The sequence below is a fragment of the Ornithorhynchus anatinus genome, chromosome X2 (genome assembly GCF_004115215.2).
Source record: "Ornithorhynchus anatinus isolate Pmale09 chromosome X2, mOrnAna1.pri.v4, whole genome shotgun sequence".
Lineage (NCBI taxonomy): Eukaryota > Metazoa > Chordata > Mammalia > Monotremata > Ornithorhynchidae > Ornithorhynchus > Ornithorhynchus anatinus.
Window position 1 is genome coordinate 6,619,594 of NC_041750.1, and position 16,833 is coordinate 6,636,426.

Below are 16,833 nucleotides of genomic sequence, written 5' to 3' on the forward strand. Positions count from 1 at the left end.
CCCTGATTAATCCACACTCTGTCACATCCACCCAACAGCCACCCACAGCACTTATGTGCTTCATCCCCATCCTTAGCACTTACCTATGAAATTTTTCTATAAGGCAATCTCATCCTTATACACACTGTCTGGATCTTTGTTCTCCTCCAGATCCCACAATCTATAAATCATGTTTTCCCCGATGAGAATGAGGAGAGGGCACATGCACCTTGTTACACCTCCATTAGGCACTCAGTAAATACTACCTAGTGAGAAAAGTAAACACGGACTGTGCCTCAAGACATGTGTTGGATGGGTGCCAGTGAGGCAACCTTGTTGACTGCCTGAGGTTGGATGGTAGAAAGACAACTTGTGCGCGTGCGCGCGCACACACACACACACACACCATTTCCCTGGGGAAATATGGAGGCTTGTGGAAAGTGATGCTTAGGGAGAGACAGACCACAATGTTTTTTGGGATTCACACTGTCTCCCTCAACTCCTACTGAAAAGGTTTGGGATGCTCAACTGGGCATCTGCACCAGAATCCACAATAAAAGCTGGAGCCCCCCACCCACCCACTTGTCACTCCAGGCACTCACCAAACTCGTCAAGCAAATCGTCCTCGTCATCCCCATCGTTGTCCTCCTCCACGGCCACCGCCGTCATCTCCTCCTCATCGTCCTCCTCCTCCTCCTCCTCTTCCATATCCTCCGGCTCCAGGTCCGGGTCCAGGTCTGGATCGCTCCCTGAAATCGATTCGTCAGACATAGCCTCCAGTGTTTCTCACTGTGCATTACCTGCACATGGTCTACTGCAAGGCAGACCTGAAAAGGAGAGAACAGAACAACAAAGAGTCTATTACTTAATAGCCAACTCTAAGTTACCACAAATTCTTGAGGTCCTCGGACAATCTCATTCTCACTGGAGATCAACTGCAGCACAGCAAGCATGGGAAGCAGGAGATTCTCTGCCAGGACCTTAGGGAAGCATTCTGACCTTCATCCAATCCTAGCCAAGGGGCTCTTCTCCCTTGTTACCATCAGCAGTGCCCTCTTGGTTTAAAACACCATTCTAAAATGAACCAACAGGCCAGGTTGTCAGTCAACCAACAGTTTTTACTGAGCACTTAGCCAAAATCATGAACCTCTGACACATTTTACATCTGCCAGGGCTAGTTGCACGAGCTCACTCGTGTTTACCACCTATGGTATCAAATCCAACCAGCGCATCCTGACCTTGATATATTTTGAAGCAGAAACTGGTTCCCCTGCCAGAAGACAGTCGGAAAACAGAATACCGGATTTGTTAAAGTAACAGACTTTGCGGCATCCTAAAGAATAAAAAGCTAGGTCACACTTTTAGTTTGGACTCGATCCAAAAGAATTCAAAACATGCTGGAGCACTTAAGCCTTGTTTGTAGAGTCACACTAATGTAATAACTTAGACACATGCAGATTTCCTAATTTTTAATGGCTTTGCTTTCTGCTCTTTAATGGAGAGATTCATCTCAGATTAGGTGGATGCTGTTAAAGAAAATAAATTGGCTGAAATTTCTAAGTATTTCAGATCCTAAAGATCCCTTCCACCTACCCAAATAAAGGTAAAGGAAATGATCCCCATTTCTCTCTCACCCATTAAAAAAAAAAAAAAAGCAAAGCTCTGGGACAAAAATATCTTAGAAACAGAACTTGTATTTTCTGGGAGATGGACAGAACATCCTAAGTGTAAAGTGCTATGGAAAAATTTAGAGAAAACTGAAGTCAAATAAAATGTATATATATGAATGTCTGTCCTAGCACGTTGTGCATTTGTTCTCTCAAGACAATGGATGCATAGATCATCTGTGAAATGATTTGGTTACAAAATTCAAAATTTGGTAATATAAAATCCCTTAAGGATTCTGAAATGAAAGGCCCTCATATATACTAGAGAGTATACTGCACAATATCGGGAAGCAGCGTGGCTCGGTGGAAAAGAGCCTGGGCTTCGGAGTCAGAGGTCATGAGTTCGACTCCCGGCTCTGCCACTTGTCAGCTGTGTGTCTGTGGGCAAGTCACTTCACTTCTCTGTGCCTCAGTTCCCTCATATGTAAAATGGGGATTAACTGTGAGCCTCACGTGGGACAACCTGATTACCCTGTATCTACCCCAGCGCTTAGGACAGTGCTCTGCACATAGTAAGCACTTAAATACCAACATTATTATTAAGTTATACCTGTGTTAATGTCAAAGCAGACTTCAGCCTCTTTTAGGATTTGCACACATCTACCCTACCCCTTTGAAACGTCCAATGGTCGCCCATCCATCTCCGCATCCAGCAGAAACTCTTCACCAACGGTTTTAAGGGCCCTCGTTCAGCTTTCCCCCCTCTTACTGAACCTTGCTTCTCTCCAGCCAGAACTCAGCCAGCACCCTTGGCTCCTCTAACGCCAACCTACTCCCTGGGCCTCAAAATTTCATCTCCCTCATGCCCTCCCTCCTACCCGGAACCTCCTCCTCGTTAACAGCCAACAGACCTGCCACTATCCCCTTCTTCAAAGTCCTACTAAAATCACATCTCTTCAAGGAAGCTTTCCCAGACTAATTTCTCATCTCCCCTCCCTACCATGTCACCTATTCATTTAGTCTTATACCTTAAGCATTCATTCATTCATTCAATAGTATTTATTGAGCGCTTACTATGTGCAGAGCACTGTACTAAGTGCTTGGAATGTACAAATCGGTAACAGATAGAGACAGTCCCTGCCCTTTGACGGGCTTACAGTCACTTAGGTATTCATCTCTATTGCACTTCATGTACATAACCTTGACCTGACTGCTTCCCCTAGTTGTAATTTATTTTAATCTCTGCCTCCTCTGCTGGAGTGTAAGCTCCTAGAGAGCAGGGAGCATGCCTATCCACTCTATTGAACTCTCCTGTGCTAGTAGTGCTCCAGGTAAACACTCAAGAAATTCCACCGATTGAATGATGAGCCTCTACATCGATATGGTGACTTTCGAAAAAGCTCAAGTCAGTCCATTAAGAATTAGCAGCACTGGCTGTAGCATTAACTTCTGCACCACTGGCCTGGTAAGAATTGATCTGTAAACTGATCTGTGTTTCGGACTCTAACGTGTAATCAGCCAAAACACTTTTGTTGTGTCCCCAATTGTTCTAGATAAGAATAAATCTTGTGTTTTGCTTTCAAGTGGGTGGCTGATTGTGGATTGTTGTTCAGAGAAAAAGGGTTTCAATGAATCTATAACTTCACATGCTGAAACCTGGTGCAACAGAACGAGACATTTGAGGATGCTGACAGGATCACGGCAATTCACGCCATGCACAATAGAGAGAAGCAAGAAACTGTCAACCTCTTCCATACACCATACAGACAATAAGAGTCCTTGAAAACCATCCCACAACTCCAGTCCATTTTGGGTTGAAGAACAAATTACTTTAGCCATAAAAACCTTTGAGTGTCAATAATGCAATAGACGCACTTTTTTTTTTTTTAATAAAGCCCACAAAATGAGAAACAACTCTAGCCACTACCTATGATCTAAGCCCTCATTACCAGTCAGGAGGCTATGGGACAGAGTTCTGTTTGGGCCAAAAGCAACCCAGGATCACCCCAGGCATGAAGCCCTCTACCAATCTCAAGTCCCAGCCGGGCTTCTTCTATTGATATAGCAACTAGTTCCTTCTTCCTTGCTTAATCCTATTATCAACTGTTGTTCCCCACTCCCCTTGCCAGCAGATACATCCCATCTCCTGTCCCCCGCCTCATATCCAAGGCCATCACACCCCATTTGGACTCCCTAGCCAACATCTCCTCTCTTGAGGCACAACTCCACCCCCTCAACTCCACCCTCTCCACTACCTCAATGCCCTTGCACCCTGTCCCTCCAATCACACACCAACCCCGGATCACCTCCACAACACTCTTCCTCCACTCGTGTGGTCGCAACAACGGAGCACTGTGGGCGAAAATCCAGGCACTAAACCGACCTCATCCATCTCCAATTCATCAAATTCATCCATCTCCAATTCATCTGGCTATAACTCTGCCCCTCTCCTCTGCTTAGTGACAACTCTTCTCCTATTGCCCCTATGCTTCCTGACTGCACTAGCAATTATCGACTTTTCACTCCCTCCTTCAACTCCAGTCCCCCCACTTCCTCATCTCAGGCCCCTGATGACCTTGTCATTGACTTCACTGCCACCTCCTCCATCCAGAGCAATGATGTACATATCTTTAAACTCGGTTACTGCTGTAATTCATTTTAGTGTCTGTCTCTACTCTCCCTCCTCCTCGCCCCCCCACTCCCCTGCCCCTGACCACCAGATAAGATCCTTGAGGGCAGGGAACCCTGTCTATCAACTCTATAGTACTTCTCTTAAGCGCTTAGTACAGTGCTCTGGACATAGTAAGCGCTCAATACTACTGAATGAACGATTCTCTTCCTTCATCCTGGCACATCCTTTACCTGGATTATACATTGGACTACTCTCTTCTCAGTTCTCTGCCCTGAAGAATTTCTCGGCACTGACAATCTAGGGAGCTTGGTTCCTGATAAGTGGCTTTATGGCATGGGGGCTCCACTGCTAAGGCGGGGCTCCTCTCACCTCTGATCAGCCCTGGGCCCCAGGAGAGCACACTTTGAATCCCATTCGACTCCAGTGCTGACTGAGCTCCCGGACCACCAGATCAGGGGTTTTTCCTCTTCTCCACCCAACTCTGGGGCCAGCTGGAGGCTTTTGTAGTCCCATGGAAGCTAGGGATAGGGTCTATCCCTAGGTGACACGTCTATCTGTAAGCTCCACCCCTACCTTCCAAATAAGTTAGTGACCCTCGTGACTTTCCTGAGTATAAAAATATCCTATGTATTCCCGGAGTCTTAGAGGTTACCAGTTGACTCTCTTACCCATAATCTAGGAACATGTACCCAACTGAAATATTCTCGATAACCACCATGCTTTCAGAGATGATTTCCCAATATTCTGCCAGTAAATACCATCAATTCATGCTATAAGGGATAGTGGAGTGGACATAGGTTAACTGATTTCACAAAAGTAGTGTTTGAGAATAGAGAATTCCAGCTCTAATCCTATTACTACTAGACAGTTTACTTGGAGTGGAGCACTGCGCTAAGTCCTGGGGTAGAAGAAAATAAATGATGCAAACACAGTTGCTGTTCCACAAGACCTCACAATTTAAGTGGGGGAGAAGAGACACATAAGAGGAACAAATTACAAACAACAAATTACATACTGTAAGAGCAAATTTTTAAATTCAACAATCTACAATTTACATTTACTTAAGCTCAAACACCCAAACACCACTTCACCAACCACACAGCCTGCAATGTCTTCTTTAAAGTTTTGCTCACCACAGAACCCTTTCAGTTCCTTCTGCCTAGAAAATAAATAAGCTTTGCCATCGCCGAGTTTTACAGATTCGGAGACGGAGTTGTTTAGAGTGTCGACGTTGACAGAGGACCTTACATTTTCAAGATACACCACCAGAGGAGAGCAACACTCCCTCTCCCTCTCTCACAGGTAGACAGCCGTTTGCCATTATCACACAGGAGAAGATCATCAGGAGGCTGAACCGTCACCATTTCCTACAATTCTATGGAATAAGTAACAATTGAAATTTATATACACTCAGTTGTTCCGTAATGCATGTTTTCACTATGCATTCTGGCTAGAACGTTATTTGAGAAGTGGGGAACGATCCTCCACCAACACATGCCTGTGTAGATGTGGCTTGCAGTGGTACTGGAAAAGGAGAGTCCTACAGCACAGTCTTCCAAGGGCCATTTCATAGACAACTCAATTGTGTATGTACACACACACACACACACAGGTATATGATGCGACATCTCCCATAGTACTTCAAGACCAACAACCTGTGCAAAGGAATTGTTTATGGGAATAACAGTATGCCTGATGCCAACTCACACCTTCTCAGCCCTGCCAATCATGTCCCTGCTGGGGGCACGAAATGTAACGCTTATTCATTCGATCTATTTACTGAGCGCTTACTGTGCACAGAGCACTGTATTAAGCACTTGGAAAGTACAATATAGCAACACAAGTAGACGGGCAGTGCTGTAGCACATTACAAAGTACACGCATAGGATTTGTGGTTTTGTTTTTTTTTTTTTAAACATGTGGGGACCCAGTCACATCTGAAGTGACTGCAGCTTAAATGCCGAGGTTGTGCCATAGCACCATCCCTGGCGGTCGTCTCCATCATTAGCTGGCTACTCTGCGTGATTCCTGTTGGCCCCGTCCACCTCACAGGGAGGCCCTAGTCGGTCCTCCGAGATTCAGAAACCTTCACCTCTGATGGCCCCGGCCCACAGGGAACTAGAACCCCAACCTACGGTCTTATGGATCCACCTGGGTCCCTGCCGAGTTGCCTGACTGCCAAGATGACTCCCGCGTGGTGATCGGCAGGGACCTAGATGGATGGATCTAACAGATGGTGGAAGGAGGAGCCCCAGGAGGAGTAGGACCAAGGAAATGTGCAGAGAGAGGAGCCAATGGGAAAGGAAAAGAGGAAAGCCACAGCAGGGAAGAAGAGGAAGTTGCTGAGGGAGCTGGGGAAGGGTGGGGAGGCTGGACCCATCATAACAGTTGTGGGAGAGGAGCTGATCCCTGGAGTGAGAGGGTGGCAACGCCCAAGCGTAGGCTGGGTACTCAGGCTAAGGAAAACAGGCAGGAGTGGTGAGAGTAATGAGAAATCTAGGACCTCAAAGCACAGAAGGCATCATTCCAATGTCAACATCTGTCTTATCCACCTAGTCCCTCCTTCAGCTGTGCTCATTTAGTCTTGAGACTCCATTAATAGCAGTTGCCTGCAGAAGGAAGAGTACCCAAAAATCAGTGCTCTCTACTTACAATCCCTTCCCCATATCTCCCCTTGGAGCAAGCCAAGCACAGAGGCCCTTCCTTTCTCCCCGCTCTCTCATGAAGAAACTGAAGGACAGTAAAGCTGATAAGAAGCCTGGGTCGAACTAGGAATTGGAAGGCATGTGGTCTAGATTCGGACCTACTTACCCTCCTCTTGCCCCTCCCCCCCCAAAAAACACCCCAATAAACAACACACTTCTGAAAGGTAGCTAAAGGAAAAGATCCAACATTTCTGTCCATAGTTTTGGAAAACATAAACACTACATGGGGGAAGGGAGGAGGGGAAGAATCTTATTTCAAAGCACAGCTTGGAAGCTTTACTTTGACATCAGACTACTGGCTGCTCTTGGCAGTTGACTAGAAACAAGCATTTCTGTAACCTTTCCTTGTAGCAACTACTGAGGCTCATAGGTTACACAGTGTTCTAGTTGTCTGGGGGGAAGTTAATTAAACCCTCCAGGGTGCCTGTGCAGAGAAATAATACTCTTTTGCATGTGTGGTCTTGTAGCTGATCCTGGGAACTCCTTGAACAGTCAATCTACAGCTTCATCCTCCTTCGGGCATGATTGCTAAAACCAAGATGGGGCAAAAGCAATGTACAACAGGCACCACCTTCCTTTCCTTCCTCATTTAGATCTGACCCCATTTTGAGCCTTCTAGCAAGGGGAGCTATACAATCGATACCGATTGCATCTGCCAGAGCAATTTTATGGCTGGGTTAGTCTAACTTATTCTCAGTTCCCCCTTGTATGCACATCCACTCTTTCCTCTTTTAACCACTGCATTATCAGAGCAGGGTGAGAGCCAGACTGTGTGGACCTTACCTAAATCATCATTTCCAGACTTTACCAGGGCTTCATATTAAATGAATTTGGGAATTTCTAGCCTTTTCAAAAGTGCAATACTGAAGACAAAAAATAGCTTGTGGATTTCCAAAGAGCCACAGAGTAGTTATCCTTACCTTAAGGAAATACTGTGAAATCTAAATTAGGTTTCCACCTGAAAAGTGTGGCTTCCCATTGACTCATGGGAAAAATTATGTGGAAAACCAAGTAAACATTTTCTAAAGAACAAGGAGATGAGGGAGGAAAATTACAAAGTGAACCTACCCTGAAAAAAAAAAACCTATGTTTACCCAAACAGGAAAGGGTAGGTTACTATTTTTTGCAGCAATGCCCAGCAAGCTGAATAAAATCTGACCCCAAAAAAGTCACAGAAGTCTTTAGCAAAGACAGGCTCCTAACATGGGTTTGTGTGCTAGCAAAAAACACTCTATTTAAAAAATGACTCTGATGTCAAACTGGGGGAATCTAAGACACCATAAAGACAAACCATCCACTCTTCCAAGGAGAAGAGGCCAATTTTCTCCAGACCAATAGCACAGGCCTCCTGGGTTTCTCCATAATTCACCTTGAAGTGAGAAGATTTTAAGGGGCAGTGGGGGGAGGAGGGGTGTTAACAAAGCAGAGACTATACCAGAAACTGAAGAGGAAGGAATATGGAATAAATTGGTTGTTTTCAAAGAAAGGAGCAGGGATTGAAGTTATTGTTGGAGTTGTGAGGGAGGGGTCAGAAGGGAACCGAGTAGAGATCTGTTAAGGAGGCGGTGTGGCCTAGGGCATTGCGAGTTAGGAGTCCCAGGTCTACCAGGTGACCTTGGACAGCTTAATCTCTCTGGGCCCATTTCCTCATCCATAAAATGGGGGAGAAAATACTCACTTTCCTTCCTTCTTAGATAGTGAGCCCCACGTGGGACAGAGGTGGTATTTGATCTGATTATCTTCTGCTCCTAGCACACAGTAAGCATTTAATAAACACCACAATTATTATTATTATGACCTGGAGATATTCTGAAGAAGAAATAGGCTCCAGGGGCAGAGGCACATGGTAATAAGTTCCAAAAGTAAGTCTGCAAAATTATCAGATGTTACAGCATAAAAAGCTTGGGAACCAGCACCCAAGAACTACAAGACAAAACACGGGCCCTCGAGACAAATAATTCAGGCCTCAGGAATGAGGCTCTGGATCCAGGCCTTTGTAAATTCAATTGAAATTGTTCTAATCTTCTAGAGCACAGGTTCAATTGGCCATTTTTCTAAGGCCACGGCCAGAATAAAAGTAGCAGCCCAAAACATAGACGTGGGGAAAGAAGAGAGAATGACGAGTAGAGAGAGAAGACCGGAAGCTAATTCTCTCACCAGTTAACACATGGCAGAAAGAGAGGGGCTCTTTGTTATTTGAGACAAAACAGAAGTTAAGGAATTAGCCTTAGTCAATGATGGCATATTGCATATGATTCCATAATATGGAATGAAGACAGCAGCATGACTTTACTCAACAACTCCTGAACTTCATCGACAGCTTCCTCCTCACATCACCAGCTGAACAGAGCAATGTTTGGCCATCCCTAATTTAGAAATCTGATGTAGATAATCCACTTAAAGATTCTCTCCATTTGTGGCAGGTTCTGGAACTTCCTCCCCCTTCACATCCAGCAGACTAACTATATAATAATGATAATAATAGTATTTGTTAAGTACTTACTATGTTCTAAGCACTGGGGTAGATACAGGATCAACAAGTGGAACACAGCCTCTGCCCCATATGAGCTCACAATCTAAGTAGGAGGGAGAACAGGTAGTGAATCCCCATTGAGAGATGAGGAAACTGAAGCACAGAGAAGTTAAGTGACTTGCCCATAGTCACACAGCTGGCAAGTGAAGAAGCCAGAATGAGAGCCCAGATCCTCTGATTTCCAGGCCTGTTCTTTTCCCATTATCCGGGCTCTCCATCAATCAGTGATATTTATTAAGTGCTTACTATATGCAGAGCACTAGGAGGATGGGAGAGTACAATATAGAGTTGGTAGACATGGTCCCTGCCCACAACAAGCTTACAGTCTAGAGAAAGATGATACTTCTTAGGTTGTATGTTCCTTTCCCTTGTTAAATTATTAAGACTTTTCTCCAAGGCTGATCCCAATTTCTATCTGAACTTTGTCTAACCAATGTGCAAAAATCATATGGAAGTGATTATAGTAATTTCCTGACCTTATGATTGTACCCTCAGATGTAAAAACATCTCCTCTAAGTTCATAATTCCTTTTACAGGCATTAATTCTAAAGCACTTTACCATAAATGCAGGATCAATGGAGTAAGAAAGAGAGAGAGAAAGAGAAAAGAAAAAAAAGAAAAAGTAAAAGGAGAAAGGGTCTCAAATGGTGAAATCTAACAGGGCTGGCTAAATACACTGACTCTCAGAGTCACATAAAATTAGCTTGAGAAGTTTGAAAGTTACAAGGCCCAAGTGCCTGTGGCAGACTCCCCATTCCCCACCCCCCACCCCCAGCCAGCCTAGAGGCCAGGAGACAGCCATCCAAAGGGGATGATCAGATGCTATCCCGTAATCAGTGCTAGTCCTCATCTGGAGAAACACAATCCCTTCCCTTCCAGAGGTACCCAACTCCAGGGAGGAAGATTGCTCTCACAGCTTTTCGAGCTGGACTCCAAGCCTAGTGCACCCCAGGCCTCTGAGAAAAATTGAGTTTCCTGGCAGGGTTGAAAAGACTCAAAATGGTGGCTTTCTAGCCTGCGCACTCGTAGACGCCTGTCTCCTCCAAGTCAGTCAATCGTATTTATTGAGTGCTGTGTGTACTGCACGGTGCTAAGTGCTTGGAAGAGAACAACATAACAGACATATTCCCTGCCCACGACGAGCTCACAGTCTAGATGGGGAGACAGGCATTAATATAAACACATTACGGATACGCACTTAAATGTTGTGGGGCTGTGCTTCCCTGCACTCCTCCCAAAGCCTGAATTTAGCTCCATCCCCTGTCTCCCTACTACACTTCAGTATTCTTTTGTCCTTTGTTCAACTAACCCTAGTGATGCCAGCACCTGGGACATAATGGGGGAGGCTAGGGCAGAACGCCTCCCTCCTCCCAGCTCCAGGCGTATGAACTTCAGACAGAGCATCAGCTCTCGCTGTGGGCGCGGCCGCGGGTATCATGGCACCGCTCCTTCCCTTTCCCTTCCTGTATCCGGCCTGTTATCGGCCAGGGGGCTGTGTTGGGGAGGTGGGGCTACAAATCGGGAAGGGGGAGGGAAAAGGAAGGGCAAGCAGCGTGGCCTGATGGAAGGAACACGGGTCTGGGCGTTAGAGGACTTGGTTTCTAATCCTGGCTCTGCCTGCTGTACGACTTTGGGCAAGGCACCACTTTTCTGTGCCTCCGCTTCCTCATCTGTTCTCCCTCCTCCTACTTAGACTGTGAGCACAATGTGGGACAAGGACTGTGCCCAACCTATCTTGCCCCGAAGAAGCAACGTGGCCCAGTGGAAAGAGCATAGACCTGGGAGTTAGAAGACCTAGGCTCTATTCTTGGCTCTGCCATTTGTCTGCTGTGAGACCTTGGAAAAGTCACTTCATTTCTCTTTGCCTCAGATACCTCATCTGTAAAGTGGGGATTAAGACTATGAACCCTGCCTGTGTGGGACATGGACAGTGTCCAACCTGATTATCTTTTATCCTCTAGACTGAGAGCTTGTTGTGGGCAGGGAATGTGCCTACCAACTCCGCTGTATTGTACTCTCCCAAGCGCTTGGTACAGTGTTCTGCACACAGTAAGCACTCAAACACAATTGATAGATCAACCCCAGCGTTTAGTACAGAGCCTAGCACATAGTAAGCACTTCCCAAATACCATTTAAAAAAAATTGGGAAACCAAAAGCAAGGAGGGCAGATGAAACATTTTAAGGACACGGTAAAAACAAAGCCTGAGACAATCCTACATCCCAGCTGAAAACTGGGACTTGATTGCTGAGGATAAGCAGCATGGTGGATTAAGAAAGGAGCGGCTCTTTACGAGCAGAAACTTCAGGAGGCGGCAAAAGGGCAAACAGGGCCAGGCTCTGCAAACACTCAACATGTCAACACAAGGGACAGTCTCTTGGTGTGCACAATGGGACCGGACCTGTGGGTCCACATCGGCCTTTTCATCCACACATGCCCTCATGGTTCGATTTCACCATCAATGACGACTTCTTCGAATACACGGACGCACTAAGCCTTCTATGATGCATTTGAATAATAAGTCACCTACACTATTCTTTACTTTCCTCCCCTTATAGCTCCATAAGAAACAAACAGCACCAAGAAAGGATCACCGCAGAACTGTCCTACTACAGCAACATATCTTATTACTTATTTCCCCAACACTTAGTGCAGGGGTTGGCACATAGTAAGCACCTAACAAATAATATAATTATTAGTATTATTATTTCTACACTCCTCTGTGGGGACCATGCATTCACTCGCATTTATAAATCCACATCTTTTGCTATTGCCATCCTAGGTAACAAACTCTACATTTTTAGTTACAGCTGACAAAGGATTTTAAATCTAACGAGCTTGGTTTTATTGACACAAGAGTACAGATGGGACAATTTTTTTTAAATGGTATTTCTTAAGTGCTTACTATCTGCCAAGCACTGTACTAAGTGCTGGGGTAGATACAAAGTAATCGGGTTTTGGACACAGTCCATGTCCCACATGGGGCTCACAGTCTTAATCCCTATTTGATGAATAATGGTAACAAGTAACTGAGGCACAGAGAAGTTAAGTGACTTACCCAAAGTCACCCTGCAGACAAGTGGCGGAGTCAGGATTAGAACTCAGGTCCTTCTGACTCTCAGGACCGTGCTCTAGTCACTAGCCAACACTACTTCTTTCCAAAGCCTTGGTGCCTCTGTTCCCATAGCCATAGATTTGTCCAGCTCTCCAGCAAGGTTATGTGATAACAGCACCACCCAGCAGCCTCCAGTATCTCAGAAGAACCGTCTTTACACAATTCAAAAACACCAGAAGAAATTTGCTCCGGGCTCTAAAAAGGGAGATATCTGCAGGAGTCAGACCTAGCAATGCCATCACTGGACCAGTTTTGGATTCCAGAATTTACTGGATTACCCAATAGTTTCCTCTCACTGAGCTGCCTCTGCAAGATAGGAAGCAGCTGACTCCATGTTAGAGGCACTGAAATAGTCCTGACACTAGGAGATGGTCCTGAGTATCACATATTACTTCAGTGGTCAAAGGCAGCACGGTGTAGTGGATAGAGCACGGGTCTGGGAGCCACCGGTTCTAATCCTGGCTCCGCCACTTGTCTGCCATGTGACCTGTGCAAGTCGGTTCACTTCTCTGTGCCTCAGTTACCTCATCTGTAAAATGGGGATTGAGACTGTGAGCCCCACGCGGGACAGGGACTGTGTCCAACCTGGTTTGCTTGTATCAATCCCAGCGCTTAGTACAGTGCCTGGCACATAAGCGCTTAACAAATACTACAGTTATTAAAGGGGCTATTATCTGTTCTAGGCTCCACAAATCACCACCTATATTAGCAACTCATTTAGTTTCCTGAACATAGTGGATCTTTTTCTACCCCTGATTACAATAAAGTTGGGTTTTGGGGGGGAGATGCCTCGAGGCTTTCAGGCTGTGTTAGGGTCCCTTTACCTAGTTACCACATGGAGGAGGCTGAATGAACCTTAGTAGCATGAAAGAGTTAATACACCTCCCTTACTCGAGTAATTTATTCCCATCTCAGTGAGAGATTCAGGTTCCTACCATTGTGTTTGGCTCTAACAACTGTTGGTCCCTCATTTAAAATAAAAAAAGGAAAACAGAGCAGGGCCAATATACACATACATCAACTTCACAGTAACACCCGTTTTGTTAAAGGCACACTTCTGCCGTAGCTTTGTTTGCACGAATAGCACTGAAACAAAGATGCTATTCCAGGTTTCTAGCCTAAACATACAATAAAAATATGAAAATCTCTGTCAACTTCATTCTTCTTTTTCTAGAATTCCAAGGTCTCTTCCTTCAATTCTTCAGAACCTTCCAAATCATAAACATCTATTTCCCTTTCCATAAAGTTCCTGTATAGCAGCTCCAAGGCAAAAATGTTTGTAAGATGTGGTTTAGAAGAGATGTTTCAGGAGAATCTACTTTACACACCTCCAATTCACTTTTTTCTCCCACTCTTGACAAGTAACATGCCATCCTTTGGGGAGCTGCCAGGTGAAATTGGATCTAATTTTAAGTTATGTTTACCAAAGCGAGACAAATTTACCATTGTCAGATGTCCTTTGCCTCTATGTGCTCATATCTCTAGCTTAAAGGTATTTGTATTATATCTTCTCTCAATAGTGCAATTCTTCGCATAAAAAAGCTTATAATAAATACCACAATAATAGTAATAATACCCTTCTTCATTCATTCGTTGAGTGGTTACTGTGTGCAAAGCACTGTACTAAGTGCTTGGGAGAGTACAGCAATAAACAGACACAATCCTTGCTCACAACGAGCTCACAGTCTAGAAGGGAAGACCGACATTAATATGAATATTTTAAAATATTTAAATGTATATCATGTATAATATTTAATATAGTATATATTTATGCTGCTGTGTTTAAGAGAAAAAGAGGTTGATTATGTGTAATTAGCAATGTATCTGATGAGCCCTGACCCCATATTCTGGCCCAAATTTCTACAGATCACATCTATGGCATCTTTTTGTCCACCGAACTTCGGTGGGGGAGAGGCAAAATGACAATAGCTCTGGCGGCTACAATCCACCTTAACCAGAGTAACAAGAAAAATGCTACCATTTTCAAGTGAGCCCGGTGAGGCTCCATCCCAGCACAAATCAGCATGTGGATGGAGGAACGACGGATGAGTCTCCGTCCTGCGACTTTGAGGCAAAGAACTTGCACAGAGGAATGGATTCTAGCGCTAATGTCTTGTGGCCCTGCACTCCTTTGCCCCTGCCAGTCAGGGGCCCACCGAGGCACACGGCATAACGAGAGAGTAGGCGGGCAGGACTGCGGCACACTGGGAGGTGCCTGTGTGGCCTTTGCTTCTGTTAGTCAGCCCCAGCAGGCAGAACTGGGACTAAAATCCAGGTCTCCTGATTCCCAGACCAGTGATCTTTCCATTGGACCAGCTACAGGGCTCACCACTCAGCATATATGGGAAGGGAAAAGTGGAAACGAAGAGGCCGACATGGCCCCAGGAGAGCTACCAGGCCGGAGCAGGTGGCATGGCCCGCGGGAAGTGGCCAGGCCCAGGGCACGGCATAGCCTTGGATGGGTGTTTCTTGGGAAACACTTGTGAACCCAGACAGTTAGTCCGGGTACACAGGTGAGCAGGGGAGAGGAGATCTGTAAGCCAGGGGAAGCAACAGGCAGGTGGACAGCAAGAAGAGAGCTGGAGCCCAGCAACAGCATTGAGTGGAGGAAGACTAGAATGCTGCCAGTAGAGAGGGCAGGAAGAGGGCTGGATTCCAATGATCCTAGACAGGTGCAGAGGGGGAAGGAAAAAAAAAGCCACAGAATGATTCATGGTATTAACTAGCATAAGACTTCTTAAGCTTCCTCAGAAACATCGCACTGAGAGGCACTAAAACAGCAATACAAAAGTAAGCTGCAATACTGTTACTTAGAAGACGCTAGTCCAGTGGTGGGGAATCTGGGAATCTATGACTTGTGGGCACACACCGCCCCCCACCCCCAGCCCCCCAATCCCTTTACACCTGGAAAGGGGCCCAAGTAGAGTCAATATGGCAGCTTCATGCCTCAGCCAGATGGCAAGGTGAGACGATGCTGCTCTAGCTTCTCCCCACCCATATACAATGGGCCCCAGAGGGGCTGCCTCTTGACTGGAAGCTCTGTTATGGGCAGGGAATGTCACTGTTTACTGCTGTATTGTACTTTCCCAAGTGCTTCCTATGGTGCTCTGTACACAGTAAGCGCTCAATAAGTATGACAAAGAATGAATGAATGCCTCTGGTCAAAGAGCTGGCTGTGCTGACTCCCCTCCTCCTTCCATTATCATTGTCAGCAGCACTTACTGAGTGCAGACTATTATTATTATCATCATTATGGTATTTGTTAAGCACTTACTATGTGTCAAATACTGTTCCAAATGCTGGGGATTACTAAGAGCTTGAGATAGCACAAAAAAAAAAAAGAGAGAGTCAGAAGACACAGTCCTAACCCTCGAGGAGCTTCCAATCTGAGGAGACAGGCTCTGAAATAAATTACAAATAGGGGAAGTAATAAGAGCTTAAAAGATATGAACCTAAGTGCTACGGAAGCTGTGGTAACTTAAGTGCTTCCCTTCAACCCCTGTCTCACCTCTTCTTATTTGGAAAAGATGGCATTTGTGTTTCAGGTGTGCAAAGACAAACAAAAATAACTTTTGAACTGGTGGGGGACAGCTCATCTCTGGAGACAGCATCTGGGATTCTATGCAACTTTAGCCAAAATTTAAACCAAAAAAAAAAAAAAAAGAGCTAGGCTCAAAGCCCAGGAAACAGACATTTCTCCAAAACAAAAGCAGGGAAACAGTCCAAAAACAGAGAGCAGCTGAAGAGGGTGAACTGGGGGAGATAGGGAGTAGAGGGAAAGAGATCAGTGTGATCACTGACTGAGCCACTTAAGTGAAAGGTACATGTGTAAAGGGAGACATCGATCAGTTGGATTTATTGAGCACTTACTGTGCACAGAGCACTGTACTAAGCACTTGGGCGAGTACAGTAAACTGTGTTGGTAGACACGTTCATGGCCCACAGAGAGAAAAGGACTTCATCAGGCATGTCAAACTCAATTCCTGTAGGTGGGCCACTTATGCAGCCATGCATACTGGAGAGCCACTTTTCAAGAATGGCAAACTGCTAATAAATTATTTGAAAAAATTACCAACCTAATACATTATTAATAAAAAAGAGAAAATGTCATTGATGATGAGAACTATTCTGACCTGATTCATCTGTATCTCAATGCAGTTCTTAGAACAGTGCTCAACACACAGTAAAGGCTTAATAAATACCATAAAAAATGAGCTTTACGGATTTATTGTAGATACAATGCTAGTTTTTTTAATGGCATTG

At 45.2% G+C, this 16,833-nt stretch overlaps 1 protein-coding gene across 1 annotated transcript in view; it reads right to left on the reverse strand.

Annotated features, from left to right (window-relative positions):
* The window catches only part of RAD54L2 (RAD54 like 2), an 86,794-nt gene that overhangs the window by 54,667 nt on the left and 15,294 nt on the right, over positions 1-16,833 (reverse strand). The window contains exon 2 of the mRNA XM_029052616.2: positions 582-806. Coding sequence (XP_028908449.1) covers positions 582-750 — 169 coding nt within the window. The 5' untranslated portion in view covers positions 751-806. The remainder of the gene's footprint in view (positions 1-581; positions 807-16,833) is intronic.